Source organism: Cetorhinus maximus, chromosome 14 (genome assembly GCF_964194155.1).
Source record: "Cetorhinus maximus chromosome 14, sCetMax3.hap1.1, whole genome shotgun sequence".
Lineage (NCBI taxonomy): Eukaryota > Metazoa > Chordata > Chondrichthyes > Lamniformes > Cetorhinidae > Cetorhinus > Cetorhinus maximus.
The window spans coordinates 34,072,007-34,092,335 of NC_135892.1; the positions used below are offsets into that span (position 1 = coordinate 34,072,007).

General features: G+C 42.3%; 1 protein-coding gene across 1 annotated transcript in view; it reads right to left on the reverse strand.

Annotated features, from left to right (window-relative positions):
- The window catches only part of impg1a (interphotoreceptor matrix proteoglycan 1a), a 139,517-nt gene that overhangs the window by 106,877 nt on the left and 12,311 nt on the right, over positions 1–20,329 (reverse strand). Inside the window, exon 2 of the mRNA XM_078557563.1 lies at positions 11,933–12,160. Within this exon, the coding sequence (XP_078413689.1) occupies positions 11,933–12,160 (228 nt within the window). The remainder of the gene's footprint in view (positions 1–11,932; positions 12,161–20,329) is intronic.

Below are 20,329 nucleotides of genomic sequence, written 5' to 3' on the forward strand. Positions count from 1 at the left end.
CTCAGGTGAACATGCTGTGACTGAGAGAGATGCTTGCCATCATCTAATTGAAGATCACTTTTGAAAGACCATCCCCCACCATCAGGGTATTACAGCAATGTTACCCCTATTTTTCTTTGGAGGGCACAGGAGATTTATTTAATTGTGCAGCCCCTTTAATGTTTTTTGCGCTGCCGCACATGCACGGTAATTTAATGGAGTTGACTTTTGCATGGCCTATATAGGGACTTTTGGGTTTCTGCATAGCCACGTGGTTGTGGAGCTTAAAGGGAACATTGCATTAGAGGCAAATAATACCTTTATCACCTAATAGGAAGATATGTACATATACTGAGCCTCAAAGATTTGTGAGATGGTTGACTATTTCATTATAAATGCATTGAGGCAACGCTCTGAATAAGACAAGCTGCGCATTGAGGAAGTGGATCTCTTCCTGTTCCTTAATAGCTCAAAATTTAGATGATGCACTCATCTTTGGTCATTTGAATGTGGGTGTAGTACTCTTGGAATACCTTGAGTGGATATGGCCTTCTGCTGAGAGCCCTCCTCACTCTCCTGTCCCCTTCTCCTGTGACAGCTGCTGGTGCTGTGCCTGATCTAACTTCTTCCTCCCATTCCTCATGCAGAACAATAAATCAACCGAGCAAGATGGCCATGACCAAGCATTCCCTTTCTCCTGTTAACTTCTATAAGGTGTCCAATGAAGTAGAGTAGCACAGTGCTCACTCTTTTTGGGTGAAATCCTGAGAGAACATCCATGAAAGCTGTTGATTGGAACATGCAGCCAGATCTAAACGTATGAGCCTGAGTGGGTGGTACAAAATCCTGAGAGGATAGCACTACCTAAAGCTAACCTGCACTACCTAAACACAGCCTGTACCGCTTAAAGGTGCATTCTGGCTTTAGTAGGCGCTGGAGTTAGTTGAGGCAGAATGTCAAAGCAGAAATAAAACTGAAAAGCAGCAGAACAGGGTAGAAACATGCTCCAATATTCGCCAATGCAGTCCTGGGGGCCTTGGTACAGGAGGTGTGCAGGAGGAGAGAGGTCCTCTACCCACAAGGAACTTTGAGGCCCTCTAGACAAACAATGTGAAAGCAGTGGGAACAGATAACCGCCTCAGTCAATGCAAGCAGTGCAGCTCTAATGACCTAAATGCAGTGCGAGAAGTTAAATGATGTCATGTGAATGATGCATCTTCACATGCCATATCCTTACACCCGAACCACTACCCTCATACACTGCTCGGTTCACCATTGCTCCTTCCCCTTCACTCATCTAACAACACTCTATCAACAATGACTCATAGCTCTCACTCATAACTTCACCTCACTTTCACATATTACGATTCTCATGGGGGAAACTATAAACTAAAATAACCAAATTTACCAAATGACCCCCAAATGAAGAAGTTACCAACCAGATTTCACTTCTGTAATTTTTATTTTAACATGAATCAGAACCAAATTAAATATGATTTAACAGGCAAATGATACTTCAAATAAAAAAGGTAAATTTGACTTTAAATAGTCGAGACAACAAAGATACATTGTGCGCAACCACAAACACCCATATTGCTCCTCACAGGCATGTGGCACTACGTAGCTACACAGTTCCTCAATATGCTCTTCTTTATTCACACAGGGTAGGTCAGGAGTCTTATCCAACAATAGCTTTTACCTCCAAGTTTCACAGGTATGATTATCATCCAACAAGGCAGGTTTCTACAAACCCTCTCTCTCTCGGGTCATGACAGTTCTGATGGTGTAGCTTTCCAAAGTTCCTTTTCAACCAACCAACCAATAACAACAACAAAAACTACTGCGGATGCTGGAAATCCAAAACAAAAAAAATTACCTGGAAAAACTCAGCAGGTCTGGCAGCATCGGCGGAGAAGAAAAGTGTTGACGCTTCGAGTCCTCACGACCCTTCAACAGAACTGAGTATAGTTAGGAGAGGGGTGAAATATAAACTGGTTTAAGGTTGGGGGGGGGGGGGGTGGGAAGAGAGAGAAGTTGAGTGGGTGGGGGGGCGGGTGGTTGTAGGGACAAGCAAGCCGTGATAGGAGCAGATAATCAAAAGATGACACAGACAAAAGGATGAAAGAGGTGTTGAAGGTGGTGATATTATCTAAGAAAATGTGCTAATTAAGAATGGATGGCAGGACACTCAAGGTACAGCTCTAGTGGGGGTGGGGTGGAAAGACTGACAAGGTATTAGTTGTAGATTTAAAAATAATGGAAATAGGTGGGAAAAGAAAAATCTATATAAATTATTGAAGAAAACAAAAGGGAGGGGGAAGAAACGGGGTGGGGATGGGGGGAGGGAGTTTAAGATCTAAAGTTGCTGAATTCAATATTCAGCCCGGAAGGCTGTAAAGTGCCTAGTCGGAAGATGAGGTGCTGTTCCTCCAGTTTGCGTTGAGCTTCACTGGAACAATGCAGCAAGCCAAGGACAGACATGTGGGCAAGAGAGCAGGGTGGAGTGTTAAAATGGCAAGCGACAGGGAGGTTTGGGTCTTTCTTGCAGACAGACCGCAGGTGTTCTGCAAAGTGGTCGCCCAGTTTGCGTTTGGTCTCTCCAATGTAGAGGAGACCGCATAACCAATAACACCCTGCTTCACAGTTTGGCTACTTCTGGTAAAACGCTGGCTCTTTAGTGTCTCTGAGCTATTCATACAGCTTTCCAAGTTTTAGACCTTTTTAGCCAGCTTGCGCATTTCCTCCAAGATTTCCTGACTTCTTTACAGATGTAGTTTCTTTGTCTGTCTTTTCTATGTCTGGCTACATGGCTTTTTTTGTACCTTAACTTTCTTCCTGTTGGCACTGCTTTCAGTTCAAGGGTCGCCAGATCACATGGACCAATATTTCTTATTATCCAAGAAAAGTACAACTGATTGCTTTATAATTGATGCAAACTTTTACCAGACATTCTTAAAAGCTATTATAGATTTTTAAAAATGTATTTTAAAGAAATTACATTTTTTCCTATTTGTACTGCTTCTGGGTCAAAGGTCGTCTCACACACACACACACACACACACACACACACACGCATTTCACAACTTCTGCACTGCCAACTGTTTATTTATGACAGACACATCACGCTGAAGCACTTCCCTTTCCCTCTTGCAGGAAAAAGCGGTTCATATCTGCAGTTAGAAGCACCTAACCTGCAGGGGATAGGTACAGCCGTATAACCTCAGCCCAATAAAGGAGGGTGCTTGCCATCATTGGAGAACCATGATTGAGGTCATGGCCAGCTGTCAGGCTGAAAGTATTGAAAATGATGGAAGGCTCATACTTAATCCTCCTCCTCACATCTGACTATCCCCTTACCCCACAATGTCTTCTGGTTCTCTTGCTTTGCCCTCCCCCCCCACCCCACTCTCCTTTCAAATACCCAAGGTCTACCTAGGTCTAAGTAATGGTACAGGAGCAAGAAGTGGAAGAGGAAGAAGGGACTGGTGATAAAGAAAATTCATCGTTCAATCTCACACTAACAGTCATCAGCTCAGGTTCTGGCGTTCCATATCATAATGTATAACTTAGATGCAGGACTTACATGTGGTGAGACACTGAGCATGAGTCGACCTCACAGCACACGCGAGTGGTAGTACAGGTGCCAGCTCGCTGGAAAGCAAGGTCACACACAAATTCTACTGCAGAGGACTCAGACAAGAACCTCAATGGAGCAACACAAAGAAAAAATCTGATGTATATGCATACAGAAATGCCTGATGAATTGGCAGGTTTGCTAGAAAGCCTGTTGTAGCTATCAAGAAGCATGGAGGATTCTGGCATCAACTTCACAGAGAGCTTCATGTAGAGCTTGGGGCCCATCCTTTCTAATGTGGATGTGGTGGCTAACTTCATTACCACATTTGTGGACCCAATCCATAATGCAATGTGTGATGGCCAGTTCAGCCGGTGACAAGAGATATCAGCCATTCTGAGTAATCTGGTGAACAGAGTAAGTGGCCTAGAATTAAAGATATTTCAAATAAAATGGAAGAGTGGGAAATGACAGGATAATTTCAGTGGCACACATCTTGAGGATTTTAGGATGGCTGCTATCAGGGCTAGAAACTAACTTGGAGTCCAGGGAGTGAAAGAAAGGACACACTTTACATAATCTCAGTTATAATGGCAAAATTGAATAGAGAACTGAAGCTTTTGACATGGGTTTATGTTTTCTAAAAGGTGACAGAAATATACTATTTATGAAGTGAAATTGGGTTCTTTTTAGTAAATTGCATAATTTGCCAAATGTTCCACAGTTTAATTCTTGAAACGAGAATTGTTATATGTTCCTCAATGTAGCAAGGAAGTTAAAATATTCAGTGGATGGAGTGCATTAAATGAGAGTTAATTTTTATCTTTTCTGGCACATTCTCAGGATTACACATATTTACTCTGAGCTTTCAGAACTAATGTTAGCTCTTTTATAATAATGGAGAGATGGTGGCATAGTGGTAATACTACTGGACCATAAATCTGACTAATGGTTGAGGTACATGGGTTCAAATCCCATCATGGCAGCTGGTTGAATTTTAATTCAATTAATTTGCCAGCAGGCAGGGGGAAACACTAATGATAGGCAGCTGCAGGCCCTTGGGGATGGCTCCTAACAATTGAGAAGGGAGCGATGGCATTTCTGAGTGAGGGAAGATCAGCAATTAGGAGCGAATATTAGCATAACGGTTATGTTACTGGACTAGTAATCCAGAGGATTGGATTAACAATCCGGAGATATAAATTTGAATTCCGTTCATGGAATCTGGGGAGTTTAAATTTAATTAATTAAATAAATCTGGAACAAAAAGTCACATCTTAAGTAGCAGAGAACATCAAACTACAAGATCATTGTTAGAATCTTCTCATGCCCTTGAGGGAAGGAAATCTGCCTTCCTTACCTGGCCTGGCTTATAATCATTTAAGTGATCCCAGACCCACATCAACCTGGTTGACCCTCTGAAATGACTGAGTAAGCCGCTCAGTTGTATCAAACTGTTATAAAAAAGTTGAATAAAAATAAAATCACACAGAACTCCTGACATAGGCCTAGGCACAGTAAACAACAAAGGTGCACCCTGCTCAGTCAACCCTGCAAAGTTCACTCAATAACAGTTGGGGAATTATGCCAAAACTGAGAGATTGGTCCCAAAGACTATAGTCAAGTAAGAATCAGACTTGGTCATACTCACAGAATCATTTTAGCTGATGTCCCAAACTCCTCCATCACCATCCTTGGGTGTATTCCAGCACAGTTCCAAGCTGTTCCAGTACAGCTACAACACTGGCATCCACCCAACAAAGTTGAAAATTACCCAGGTATGTCCTGGCCTCAAAAAGCAGGATGAAGACAATCCAGTCAATTATTGTCCCATCAGCCTCCTCTCGCCCATCAGCAAAGTGATGGAAGAGGTCATCTCAAGCAGAACTAGCTCAGTAACAACCTGCTCACCAATGCTCAGATTGGGCACCAGTCCTCATTACAGCCTTGAATCAAACATGGACAGATGAATTGAATTATAGAGGTGAAGCGAGAGTGACTGCCTTTGACATCAAGGCAGCAGTTGACCGAGTGTGGCACCAAGGAGCCCTAGCAAAACTGGAGTGAGTGGGAATCAGGTGGAAAGCTCTCTGCTGGCTAGAGTAATACCTAGCACAAAGGAAGATGGTTGTGGTTGTTGGAGGTCTATCATCTCAGCCCCAGGGCATCACTGCAGGAGCCCTTGAGGGTCTTAGGCCAAACTAAACCTAACTGATTCATCAAGATAAAAGCAAAATGCTGCCGCTGATGGAAATCTGAAACAAAAACAAAAAATGCTGGAAAAACTCAGCAAGTCCAGCACCATCTGTGGAGAGAAACAGAGTTAATATTTCGAGACTGTATGACCCTTCTTCAGCGCTGAAGAAAAGTGGAAATGTGATGAAATTTATACTGTTAAATGGGGGTGGGGCAGGTGGAGCTGGATAGATGGCCAGCGATGGGTGGGGACAAAGGAGGGATTGACAAAAGTGTCATGAACTAAAGGACAAAGGGATTGTTAATGGTGGTGGTTAGTGCTAAAAAAAAGGTGCTGATAGTGGCATAAAGGAAACAAAGCAGAACGTGATAATAGCAGAACAAGGTTAGCATTATGTGAAAGAGCAACATGGAACAAGTAACAGAAGGTCCTCTAGGGGATGGGGCAGGGAGGGGGCAGTGGTGGGGGAAAAAAAGATAGAAAATGGGATAGAAGGGGAGAGAAACAAGGGGATAAAACCATGGATAAATGAATAAAAATAAAAATGGATAAAAAATAAAAATGAACGTAGAAAAAAGGGGATTAAAAGAAGGGGGTGAGGTTGGAGGAAGGAGTTCATGGTCTGAAGTTGTTGAACTCAATGTTAAGTCCAGAAGGCTGTAAAGTGCCTAATCGGAAGATGAGGTGATGTTCCTCCAGTTTGCGTTGAGCTTCATCGGAACACTGCAGCAGGCCAAGGACGGACATGTGAGCATGACAGCAGGATGGTGTGTTGAAATGGCAAGCAACAGGAAGGTCTGGGTCATGCTTGCGGACAGACCGAAGGTGTTCACCAAGTCTGCGTTTGGTCTCCCTGATGTAGAGGAGACCACATTGGGACCAGCGGATGCAGTGGACCAAATTGAAGGAGGTGCAAGTGAAGCGCTGCTTCAGCTGAAAGGAGTGTTTGGGCCCTTGTACAGTGAGGAGGGAGGTGGTAAAGGGGCAGGTGTTGCACCTTCCTCTATCGCCCCCAACACCTCATCTCCTTCCCACAGCACCTTCCCATGACTTTCCCTTCATCATAAAGTTAGAAGTGGGGATGTCTGCTGATGACTGTACATTGCTCAGTTACATTTGCAACTTCACAGATAATGAAGCAGGCCTGGACTATATTCAGGCTAGGACTGAGAAGTAGAAAATAACATTTGTACCACACAAGTGTCAGTCAATGACCACCTCCAACAAGAAGGAATCTAACCATCTCCCCTTGGAGATCAACAGCATTACCATCGCTGAAATCTCCACCATCAATGATCTGCAGATTACCACTGACTAGAAACTTAACAAGAAAAGGTCCGAGGCTGAGAATTTTGCAGTGAGTAACTCTTCTCCTGAGTCTGCAAAGCCTGTCCACCATCTACAAGGCATAAGTCAGGAGTGTGATGGAATACTTTCCACTTGCTTGGATGAGTGTGGCTCAAACAACACAAAGGGAGTTCAACAGCATCCATGACAAAGCAGCCTGGTTGATTAGCATCCCATCTGCCACCTTAAACATTCACTCCCTCCACCAGCAACACACCATGGCTACAGTGAGTATTATTCACAAGGTGCAATGCAGCAACTTGCCAACGCTTCTTCACCAGCACCTTCCAAATCTGCAACCTCTACCATGTGGAAGGAGAAGGACATGGGAACACTACCACCTTCAAGTTCCCCTCCAAGTCACACACCATCCCAACTTGGAAATAAATCACCATTCCTCCACTGTTGCTGGGTCAAAATCCTGGAACTCGCTCCCTAACAACACTGTGGGTGTACCTGCTCCACATGGACTGTGGCAGTTCAAGAAGGCAGCTCACCACCACCTTCTCAAGACTGATAAATGCTGGTCTTGCCAAGGGCACACACATTCTATGACTGAATAAAAAGAGAGATGGATAATTTTAAGGGGAGAGATTGGTAATTGGGAATGCCGAGATTGGCAGGAGGGATAATATTTGGCAATTGGGAGGGGAGAGATCAGTAATCGGAAGTGGGGGGACAAGGTTCATAATGGGGGCATGGGCGATTAGTTGAGGAGGGAAGCAGTAATTCGGGGGTGGGGGGTGGGAGGAGAGAGGAATTCGGCCAGCAGGAGGTGGAGAAGAGTGGCAATTGGACGGCCTGAGGGAGGGTAACTGGAGATCAGGGCTTGGGGAGGCTGAAGTCTTTCTTGTGGGTTCCAATTGAACGCTCCTGCTCCTCCAGACCCATAACGGCTACTAAAAGGGCCAATAACCTTAGGAAGCTGACAGCTTCTGCCTCCATTTTGATACTGAGTTTCATGACCCTGGGAAACCCAATGCAACACCAATTAATTTCAAATTGGGTTCCCAATTCCAACATAGGAGCCTGATTTAAACATGTCAATATAACGAATTTGCCACTACACAGTTGGGACACATAAAGGTTATCAGGGGTGGGTGGAATGTGAAGTTGAGGCCACAATCAGATCAGCCATGATCTTATTGAATGGTGGAGCAGGCTCATGGGGCCAAATGGCCTATTCCTGCTCCTAAACTCATATATTCGTATGCTCATATGTAAACCTTGATACCCACCATGCTAAAAATGGTGGCAAGCAAGTGTGAGACATGTTGTGGTGGGGTTACGCAGATTTAATTTAATAATTCTCCATCCCACAACTCTCCCTCAATCATCTTGGGAGTGTAATCGTTGAAGCCATAACTTCAGTGAGCGTGTGGTAAATCTATGGAATGGCTCCTGAGGGATGCAAAGACCATAAGACATAGGAGCAGAAATTAGGTCATTCGGCCCATCGAGTCTGCTCCGCCATTCAATCACGGCTGATAAGTTTTTCAACCCCATTCTCCCGCCTTCTCCCCGTAACCTTTGATCCCCTTACCAATCAAGAACCTATCTATCTCGGTCTTAAATATACTCAATGACCTGGCCTCCACAGCCTTCTGTGGTAATGAATTCCATAGATTCACCACTCTTTGGCTAAAGAAGTTTCTCCTCATCTCTGTTCTAAAAGGTCTTCCCTTTACTCTGAGGTTGTGCCCTCAGGTCCTATTCTCAAATTAGATTTCAATCAGAAAATAATATTTAGTGATGCAGTATATGAGTAACGCGAGAAGTGCATCATGCTTGGGAGGAATAGGTGAATTAGGATCTTTGATTGCAGTTGTTATGCACCATTGGGTTTTTTCCTTATGTCATGTCTGAGTTTCTGGTCGATGAATTGATAAAGATTGATTGCTGTGATTAGTCAACAACTCCATTATTGTATCATGTGAATCCCAGGGTGATAGAAGGTAAACTAGATGAATCTTGGTATTTTCTGTCTAGTGATTTCTAAGTTTTTGTATTTCTCTGAGGGCACAGAACATGGAGAGCTTTCTTCACAGAGGAAGCCTAGTAGCTGACTGTCGATGGAGCGAAGTGCTGGTGGCATGCTTTTTCAGGTTGAGGTCCAATCCGTTAATGTGCAGAGGGTATAGGAGATCATGTGGATGGTGAATGCAGTGTCATTCACCAACCATTCTTGGAAGGATATCCAGGAGAAGGGGGAAGACCTGAAGGATAGTACAAATGTGACCACTGAGGATGAATTTGATAACCTGAAGTTACTGTATATTGGTGTCTGAACATGTGTCAGATCTGGTTGTTTGAGCACCTTTACAAAGGGCATAACTGAGCTGAACTGAACAGAAATTATGCAGCAGCTAAAAATACTCATTACAGAACAACCAATCGTCCAATACAGGTTGTTGTCCTTGCAGGTACAAGAGAACCCTGAAACAGGCAGAGGCATTCAGATAGAGAACCCCTCTACCCACTGTATGTAGACTATAGTAACAGTTACAGAATCCAGAGAAAGTCTGAATGGCTTTCAAAAGAGAGGGAACAAACAGTTCCTGTTGATTTGTACAGTTCTACCCCTAGAACTTAATGAATTGTCAATGAATGAGTTTCAGAAGGTTCAAGTATTCATCCAATTCCTTTTAGAAAGTTACTAGTAAATCTGATGCCACAATCCTTTCAGGCAGATTTAAATCATAACAACTTGCTGTGTAAAATATAATCCTCTCATCTCCCTTTTGTATATCATCATAAATCTGTATCCTCTGGTAACCAGCCATCTGCCAGTGGAAACAATTTCATTCTTCCCAATCTCCTCAATTTTGAACAATCACTTTTCCAGAATCATTTCTTTTAATTTAGGGTTGAGGGGATTCAAAGCTTATCCCGACAGGCACTAGGCAGGTGTACGCAGGACTGGACGCCAGTCCATTACAGGGCGCGCACACACACACACACACACACACACACACTAGGGGACAATTTACCATAGCTCGCCTTTGGACAGTGGGAGGAAACCAGAGCACCCGACAGAAACACACACAGACACGGGGAGAATGTGCAAACTCCATTCAGACAGACGCCCAAGGTCAGGACTGAATCCAGGTCCCTGGAGCTGTGAGGCAGCAGAACTAACTACTGCACCACCATGCTGCCTCTATGAACACTATTATGAAATATGCCCTTAACATTTTCTGCTTTAAGGGAAGCAACCCCCAGCCTCTCTAATCTCTCCACATATGTTCTCGTTGTGCATCATGATGCCTTTCCTCAAGTATGAACTCCAAGAGCAGCAAATCAGTCCATTCACAAATTGAAACTTAGCACTGAACTCTGCAGCACAACAGGAGGCAGGAGCTAATTCAGATATGAAGCCTCTGAATGATTTCAACAACTGGGTGGAGGAGACCCCAAGTATTCAATTCTAAAAGGAGTGGCTGCTAATGCACCCATGTTTGGGAGCAATTGGTTTGAGCAGGAACCTTGAAGTCCTTGAAGGCAAAGTTCTTCAACACCTGGCACACAAGTCAGGGTATGACTGAGCTGTACCATCTTGGCATGGATACCAGCAGTCTGGTTTGAGTGGCTGACAGGCAACAGCAAAGGCACTGGTAGGGTGGCAGAGGTGGCATCTCAAATGCTGACAGAAGACAGCAAGCTCTTGCTTCACGATAGATCACTGGACTGTTGTGACACACTGCACGACCCTTTGAGCAATTTGTCAGTGCAATTTGTTTGGATGATGTGGCTGTCTTGGTTAAATAGCTGGCAGTGTATCCAAAGTATGAAATATGGTTGCAAGGCTTGAAGCGGCACTAGGTTTGTGAGGATGAGATGCAGCTATGAGTGTTAGGTTTGAGTCCCCTCTGATATAGATTGTTAGGTAGTTGGAAGATGGGAGTGTGATGCATTGAGCAGTGTCTGAGGCTAGTGGTCCAGTCAATGATGATGTGCTACAACCACAGTAACGAACAAGCAGCACAAAGTTACTGTGTTGCCTGCATCACATTGATTGAGTATGGAGTACTTGTGCATTGCAAGTGAGGTGCCCTTTGTGGGGGACTGTTCAGTTTAACCCCCATTGTATCCACCAGAATGTTTGTGAGTTAACTTAGCGCAATGGTGAACCCTAAACTGGGTGTTACATTTTTGAGTTATTGACCTTGTAAGGAATTTTGGGGTCCATTTGTATTATGATGCTATCAGGTTAAATTTGGTTTGTAAAGGTTTATTTCTGAGACACACAAAATATCTACATTGTTGTTTAGACAAAATTAGCTGCAATATCATACATCTTGGAACTGTATTTCATGCATACCATATTGGCTTGAGATAATGATTTTAATCATAGAAACCATAGAACAGCACAGGAGGAGAGTTCTTGGCCCGTCATGTCTGCACTGGCATCTATAAGAGTCTGAATTGGTTTTGTTCATTGGGTATGGCAGGAGACCTGGCTAAACATGCAATAGGTAGTTATTACAATTTCCATACCATGGAGAGGTAAACTTCCTCATTCAAGTTGGTAGTTTTTAATGATAGCTTGTTGTCAATAATCAACCAGGAGAACTGGTGGAGATAGAAAATAGTTAAGTTTTTGATACTCTCTCACTCATCCTTCTCTGTGCATAAGGACTATCTGAAAGAGGTTTGTGTTAGGAACAAACATAGAAGGAGAGGGTCCTGTTTCTTAATTTGGTGCCAGTCATTGAAGATACTGATTTTTAAAGTGAAATAAGTCCCAAAGCTTTTTGTCACCATGTACATGAGTAATCCAATTTTAAACTAACTTTATTTAATAAAGTGGTTAAGCATCAAAGTGCATTACTTACCCTTTAACTTGTAATATGCTAGGTGACTAGCCATGATCTGCCTCATTGATTCTGTGGTACAAACTTTAACTCCATTAGGGAACAAGGTTGACCTCTTTGACCTATGCTTGGCTGTCCAGTTGACTATCCTTCCAATGGTTGAAGTTTGTTGGCTGTTTACTGCATTCAGAGACTCAGAAGCTCTCGGGTTACTTTTCTTCTCCCTATTATTCCTCACTGCAACACCATCTGCAAATACAAAATGACACAAATGGCCTAATCATTATAAATTATTATTTACACATAGTTTGTATAGGAAAACCTTTATAAGATATTTCTTCATTGTTTATAAATTTCAACCAACTGAATCATAAAATCATTCATAACAGAGACCATTTAGCCCATCATTCCTGCACCTGTACTGTGCAAGAGCTCTCCAATTGGTTCTACTCCCTGTAACCCTGCAATCTTTCCTTTTCAGATATATACCCTCCTTTGAAAGTTATTAAGTTACCAATGCCCTTTCAGGCAATGCATTCAGATCAGAACAACTCAGTTAGTAAATACTCAGAAAGATCACATTAAGCAGAAATCTAAATTACATGTCAGTTGAAGAATAAAAATAAAACACTGAGCACTTCTAAACTAGCAATAGCGGAAAAAATCTGTCAGAACTAACAAGTGATAAAATTGACCGAATTGACAACTCAACCTTAATTTGAGAGGACTTGGTACCATCCCATTAATTCTCAATGAGGCCAGAAGAATCCTTGGGGGTATAAGATAAAAAGAGCCAACAAATAGCAACAACAACTTATATTTATATAGGGCCTCTAACAAAATAAAATTTCCCAAGGTGTTTCAACTTATGCTGAGCAGCCAGGAAGAACAGGAAAAGAGAAAGAAAGTTGACTGTTTGCATATCTCCTAAACCGTGACAATATACTACACCCTATGGAAGGAGCAAAGGAAAACATTTCTTATTTTAGGTAAGATCTGTCATCTCACACAAAGGAGGCATACCTCAAAAATGTTACAACTCGGGGTCCACGGCTCCCAATTGTCATACGTATAAGACAAACTATTAGGGTTGGTCAAATAACCACTTAAACTACCAAATATACAATTGACAATATGTAAGCATATCTTAAAGAAGTGATGAAGAATGAAAAGCCACCTGAAACCCAAATAATTACATCTTTCCATGTTTTTCAAAGCTACCATTCACTAAACAGGTATCACAAAACCCAGCGATCAAATAAATCAAATAATTTTCTTCAGAATTCTCATTTACACTTTTATCATTTATGCAGATGTGAGTGTATACAACTAGAAATAGTATTTCTAACTTTACAAACACACACGCACAATTAAACATTCTGAAAAAACTCATGGAGATTACTACTATGTTTTTGTTCTTCCTCAGTTAGTTCTTCATACACAGCACTCTCATAATTAACCCCTCATTCTCTGTGACCCAGAGTGTTCCCTGTCATTCATAATATCGAAGTAGTGTAGTGTGCCCAGCAACCAAGCTGGGTGGAATTTTCTATTCTGGGGCTAGATATGAGACAGTGCTTGAGGGTTTCCCGATGTATCACACGGCGGGGTGGGCTGGATGGATCGTGCCCCACCATCATATCCAGATGTCATTTTTAAAAGGTGTCCGGACATGACTGACTCACTGTTGAAGGTAGAAGGTGAACCTCCAGGAACACCCTGAGGATGGAAGATGGACTCCTGAAAGACTCTGAAGCTGGAAGATCCTCCTGGTAGATGCTCCCCCCACCTACAGCTGTGTGTTCCAGGGTCGCTGGAGATCTCCATCCTGAACTCCGGAGGCTGCACCAGGCCTTCTTCAGGTAAGTGCCGATGTGTACATGCCATGATGGCCCAGACGTGTTCTGGACTGACGTGATTTCCCGTAGGTGGTACGGATGATCGGGTGGGAGAGGACAATTCCGATCGATCCTTCATCTGCATCCCATTAACAGGATGCAAAACGGTTTCTTGCTGGCCTCTGATGGGAATGGCATCCGCCAAAGTGGGCGGAAGCAGAAGATCTTGCTGTTATTTTACACTGGCGGGAAACCAAAGTTTCAGCTTCCGCTGCATTGTCTCCCCCCCTGCCAGCCATTAAACCCGCTGCGGCTGTGGGGTGGGGTCTGGAAAATTCCACCCCATGTTACTGCATTGAATTTACTGGGTATATTAATGATATAACCTGTAATCTCCTAGACTTTGCAAAGGTGCTCTCAGGCTAGGCTTTACTAGCAAACTAAGTTTGGAAAATATTAATTAATAGTAGAAGTTTAAAGATTATCTCCTCTAGTTGACGAGTCAGGTGATGAGACACTTCAATTTAAAATTCTCATTGAAATGAGGATAGAAGTTAGGAGAATTGTTTTTTTTCCACACATATTTATTTATTGAAGCATGGATTACATTGCAGGTACCATTGCAGCTTTTAAGGGAAAATTAGGTTAATATTTGCAGCAGAGGATAAAATGTAGCTACAGGCTGGAGACTACAGCAGTAGGATCAGTTTTGGATTGCTCTAGATAATTAAGAGCCAGTGCAAACATGGTGGCTGAATGACCTCCCCAGCGCTGTAAATTCAAAGATTCTACAGTAAGCAGTAGCAAATATAAATGTTTACAGTAATAAATAGTAATTGTTCCTTCCTTGGATGTCGAAAATGTGTCTGTGTTTAACTCAAAGTGAAACTAGATGTTAGACAGGTTTCACTTGACAGTAAAATAAAAGCAAAATACTGCAGATGCTGGAAATCTGAAACAAAAACAAAAATTGCTGGAAAAACTCAGCAGGCCTGACAGCATCTGTGGAAAGAAAGACAGAGTTAACGTTTCGAATCCATATGACTCTTCATCAGAAAGAGTCATATGGACTCGAAACGTTAACTCTGTCTTCCTTTCCACAGATGCTGTCAGGCCTGCTGAGTTTTTCCAGCAATTTTTGTTTTTGTTTCACTTGACAATAACTTTGGGTGAGGTTTATGACCTAACTTCCCCACTAACTGATGACCTCAGAAGGACTGCCAAAACAAAATTGGAGGCAATACCTATGGGGCTTCCATTTAAGTTTGACCAGAACAAAAGGAAATTATGGGACAGGCTGCCAGCTCATGGGGCTAATTCTGGATTCCTTCAACTAAATGCTCAACCTGTACTAGGGCAGAAACCATCTTTACAAGAGGGAGGTATCTTGTAACATTAATCAGGGCCAGCTTGGCCTCCTCAAACAGGTTTCGTCACCTCAGTGCATCGTAGAGAAATTTTCCAGATTTTCTTCTCTTAGCAGGCCTGGTGTTGGATCCTGGTCACTAGATTAGTTGGACTAATGGATCCGGGTTACATGCTTGTTTCAGGATGGCCGACTTGGTACCATAAACAGAGTAGATCAGCAGACAGTTCTTTTGTAGAACACATTCTATTTATTTACAAAGGAACTCAGAAGCTACACTACATTACAGTCTCTAACTCTAGACTACTCAATACTGACCACTAAGGTAGCCTATGCTACTCTGCTATTGGATACTAAGATCATGTGATCTTCCATTATAACATTCTTCTTAAAGGTATATTACACATCAGATTACCACATCCCTTCCCCTTTACTCAGAAATACATTATACAGTTATAACTACAATTTTTCTCAAAATATCAATTTATTTATACAGATAAGTAATTTACAAATTCAGTCTTTCTGGGGGTTTCCTTAAGTGTGTAGAACATCTGAGCTCTACAGCTTCAGATACTTTGATAGGAACCTCCTTTTCTGGTGTTGTCTGAACATCAGGTTCTTCGGTGGGCACCTGCAAATCCGTTTCCTCAATTCTTGCAGGTACAGCCGATCCTTCAGACACATCTGTACTCAGTTAAGTTCTTTCAACAGGTGATGTTGATGCACTCGTGAGCACTGGATGAATCATTTCCTGATACTTTGTTTCTCTCCTCCAGTCACTGCATTTATTTCACCTGATAACCACTTGGGTCCTTCTCCAAAACTTTTTACATAAACTGTCTCTCCTACAGTAAACTTTCTGTCATGACTATGCCAGTCATGTCCAGTTTTCTGACTTCCCTGACTCCATTCCACCTTCCCCCCTAAATTTGGCATTTTTAAGCTCAATCTCGTTCTGAGATGGCATTTCATCAACAATTCCGCAGGTGTGACACCTGTTGTCGTGGTCCTATAATGGAAAAAACATGCTAGCTTGGTCGCTATGTAGTCTGCAGTTAATTTCTTCATGCCAGTTTTGAAAGTTTGAACTGCTCTCAGCCAGTCCATTTGAGGAAGGGTGGTACGATGAAGTTTTTACATGAGTGATACCATTGAGGCTGATAAATTGTTGAAACTCAGCACTCATAAATGCTGCGCTGTTATCTGATACGACCACTTCTGGTAGTTCGTTGATGGCGAAACTTTGTCATTTGTAGCAGAAGATGTTGGTGACTTCACTTCATATATGTCCAACCATTTTGAGTGAGCATCAACAATAAGGAGAAACATTGTTCCCATAAAATGTCCCACATAGGCAATATGTAAATTGCACCCTTGGCCTTCCTGGCCACTCCCATAGTTGTAACGGAGCTGTTGGAGGTAACATTTGCACTTGCTGACACTGCATACAACTTCTCACTAAGCTCTCTATTTCTCCATCAATTCCAGGCCACCATAGGTAGCTGCATGCTATGGTCTTCATTTGGGAAATATCTGGATGTGCACTATGTAGTTCAATTAACAATGGCTTTTGTCCTTTTGGAGGAACAATCACTCGAGCTCCCCACAATAAGATACCATCCTTGCTGGTTATCGCATGAAAATCTGTGAAAATACGGTTTCATTTTGTCAGATTCCTGTTCTTGTGACCAACCATGAAGAACTTGTTCTCGCACTTTAGATAAGACTGGGTCTCGACTTGTCCAATTTCTGATCTGCTAGCGCATACCGGTGATGAATCTAAATTCAATAATAAAATGAGTTCTTGAGGAACTGGAACATCCCAATCGATTTCTTTCAAAGGCAAATGACTAAGTACATCTGCGTTTGCAATCTGATTTGCAGGCCTTTGGATGAAAGTATACTCATATGCTGCCAGGATCAATGCCCATCTCTGTATTCTTGCTGAGGTTATGGGTGATATAGCCTTGTCCTCGCTGAACAATCCTAGTAAAGGCATATGGTCTGAAACGATAGTAAAATGATGACCGTGTCCATACTGGTGAAATTTATTGACACCAAAGATAATAGAAAAAGAAGTCTTGTCAATCTGTGAGTGTCCCTTTTCCGCTGTATTGAGTGTTCTTGATACATATCCAATAGACCATTCTGAGCCATCATCCATTCCATGGGAGAGCACTTCTCCCACTCCATAGGGCGATGCATCACATGTTAAAACAAACTCTTTTCTTTAGTCAAAATGTACTAATAGGTTGGATGAGTCCAATAGTTGTTTCACCTTTGCGAAAGCTTCTTTCTGTGGTGTTTGCCAAGACCAACGTTGTTTTTTCTTGAGTAGGTAAATCATTATGTCGATAAATTAGGCAAGAAGCATCCACAGTAATTGATCATCCCCAAGAATGCTTTGAGCTCAGAGATGTTCTTTGGCGCTGATGCCTCTCTAATAGGTCTCGCTTTTTCCGCCTCCAGGTGGAGGCCCTGTGAATTTACCCTGTGACCTAAATAGATTATCTCTTTTGCTTGGAACGTGCACTTTTTAAAAAAGAAACACACTGCCACCTGTGAGAAATGTTTCCAAACTTCTTCCAAGTTTGCAAAATGCTCCTTTTCAGTGAGTCCTGTCAACAGAATGTCATCTAAATAAACTATAACGTGAGGCAATCCCTGCAGTAAACTTTCCATTGTTCCTTGGAATATGGTGCAAGCTAAGGATACACCAAAAGACAAGCGAGTAGATTGGTACAACCCTTTGTGTGTATTAATTGTGGCAAATTTCTGGGAGGCCTTCTCTAACTCTAATTGTTGATAAACATGACTCATATCAAGCTTCGTGTAGGTGGTTCCACCTGCCAGCTTAGCATAGGGGTCTTCAATTTTTGGTACAGGGTGTCTGTCCAACTTAGCCACTTTATTAACAGTCAATTTGTAGTCTCCACAAATTCAAACACTTTGGTCGGGTTTAAGTACGGGGACTATTGGTGCTGCCCATTCTGAGAACTGCACAGGTTGAATAACTCCCAGTTTCTCTAATCTGTCCAATTCAGCATCTACCTTTTCCCCCATTGCATAAGGTACGTGTCTTGCCTTCATAAATTGGGAGGGGGGTGGCTAGTGTCTGGATCCACATGATTTTTTGCTTGTAGCCCCTTGATCTTCCCAAGTTCATCTTGGAAAATTGAGACATATTTTTGTAGTAGCTCAGTCATCCCACTGGCTCTCAGCAGGAAGATCTCAGCCCAAGCCAGTTTAATTTCTTTCAGCCAGTTTCATCCAAGGAGGTTTGACCCCTCATCTGCTACCACCATCAAGGGTAATTTTACTGATTGACTTCTGTACTGTACAGTAACCCTTTGATTTTGATGTCTTCTCCCATGTAAGTTTTCAATTTGGCATCTTCCAAAATTTCTTCCAAATTCAATTTACATTCTCTGTAATTCAGATATGTGAAGGTATGTTCCCCTATTAACGTAGTGGAAGCTCCTGTGTCCACCTCCATTTTGATAGGTTTATCATTCACCCTTACTGTTACATAGATTGGTTCTGTTCTTCCTATCTTTAAATGATACAATGAATAAATATCTGAATCTGTTACTTCAGGCTCTTATGTTATGGACCTCAAGGGGTTTATGGATCTCACAATGAGGAATGTAAAAACATGCGATTTTTAAAAAATTCCATTCATTACAAGGTTGTCTGCTTCCACCTCTGTTACCATTATTCCATGTTTTCGCTGCTAAGTCATTTTTTTTTGTCTACAAGCAGTGGCTGCTTCCCGCTTCTCATCTGTGCTGTGCATTTTCGTGCCCTTTTTGACTGGGGCTCCCTGCCCAACGTGGAGGATGGTGCAATTTTGTGCTCCTTACATGGCTTTCGAGTTCCTCACTGTGCTTTCCATGGCCATTGCTATTTCTAGCACCTTCTGAAAATCCAAATTTGTTTCAAACAGTAATCTCTTCTGAATCGTATCTTCATTTACACCACAAACCAAAAGATCTCTAAGCATATCATTTATAGATGTACCAAACTCGCAATATTCTGTTAACTGTTTCAGGCTTGCCACGTAACAAGCAACTGTTTCCCCTGGGGTTCTATCTCTTGAATTAAATTTGAACCATTGCATCATTACCGAGGGCCTGGGCTGGTAATGACTCTTCACAAGGTTCAAGAAGTCATCAAAACTTTTTGAATCCAGGGCATTAGGTGCCATCAAACTTTGAATCAATCCATAGGTCTTACTCCCACATATGGATAAGAGGATCACTCACCTCTTCTTCTCCCCCGCAATGTCATTAGCTTGGAAAAAGAACACGAGGCGTTCAACATAATGAGACCAATCACCCACGGTTGGTCAAGAGGATGAGCTCTTCTAAGCTGCTTTGAGGGGATTGCTTCGGCAATTAGGACAGAAATTCTACTTACAATTACCGTGTGAGTTACAGCCCGATTTTGGTTCACTTGATTTCCTTCCTCGTTTTTACCCGCTTTTTTCTCGGCCTTCTTTGCTTTTTCTTCATCGCCAGTTAGTTGGATCCTGGTCACTAGTTTAGTTGGACTAATGGATCTGGGTTACACGCTTATTTCGAGATAGCTGACTTGGTACCATAGACAGAGTAGATCAGCAGGCATTTCTTGCGTAGAACTCATTCTATTTATTTACAAAGGAACTCAGCAGCTACACTTGTGCGCTTACAACTCAAACCCTGTCTCTACATTACAGACTAACTCTAGACTACTCACTACTGACTACTAAGGTAGCCCGCGTGACTCTGCTATTGGATACTAAGATCATGTGATCTTCCATTATAACATTCTTCTTAAAGGTATATTACGCATCAGATTACCACACCTGGGCTTTTACCTGTGACTTTTGTCCCTCCTGGTAGATTATAGATTGGTACATAAGAACAGAAAAACATAAGAAATAGGAGCAGGGCCATTTGAACCCTCGAGCCTGCTCCGTCATTCAATAAGATCATGGTTGATCTGCTTGTGTTTTGAATTCCACATTCCCATCTACCCCCGTTAACCTTTGATTCCCTTCTTACTTAACAAGAATCTATTTACCTCTACCTTAAAAATATTCAATGACCATGCCTCCATCACGTTCTGAGGCAGAGAGTTCCAAAATTGTACAACCCTCAGAGAAAAAAATTCTCCTCATGTGTCCTTAAAGAACGACCCCTAATGTTAAAAAAAGGCCCCCTAGTTCTGAAC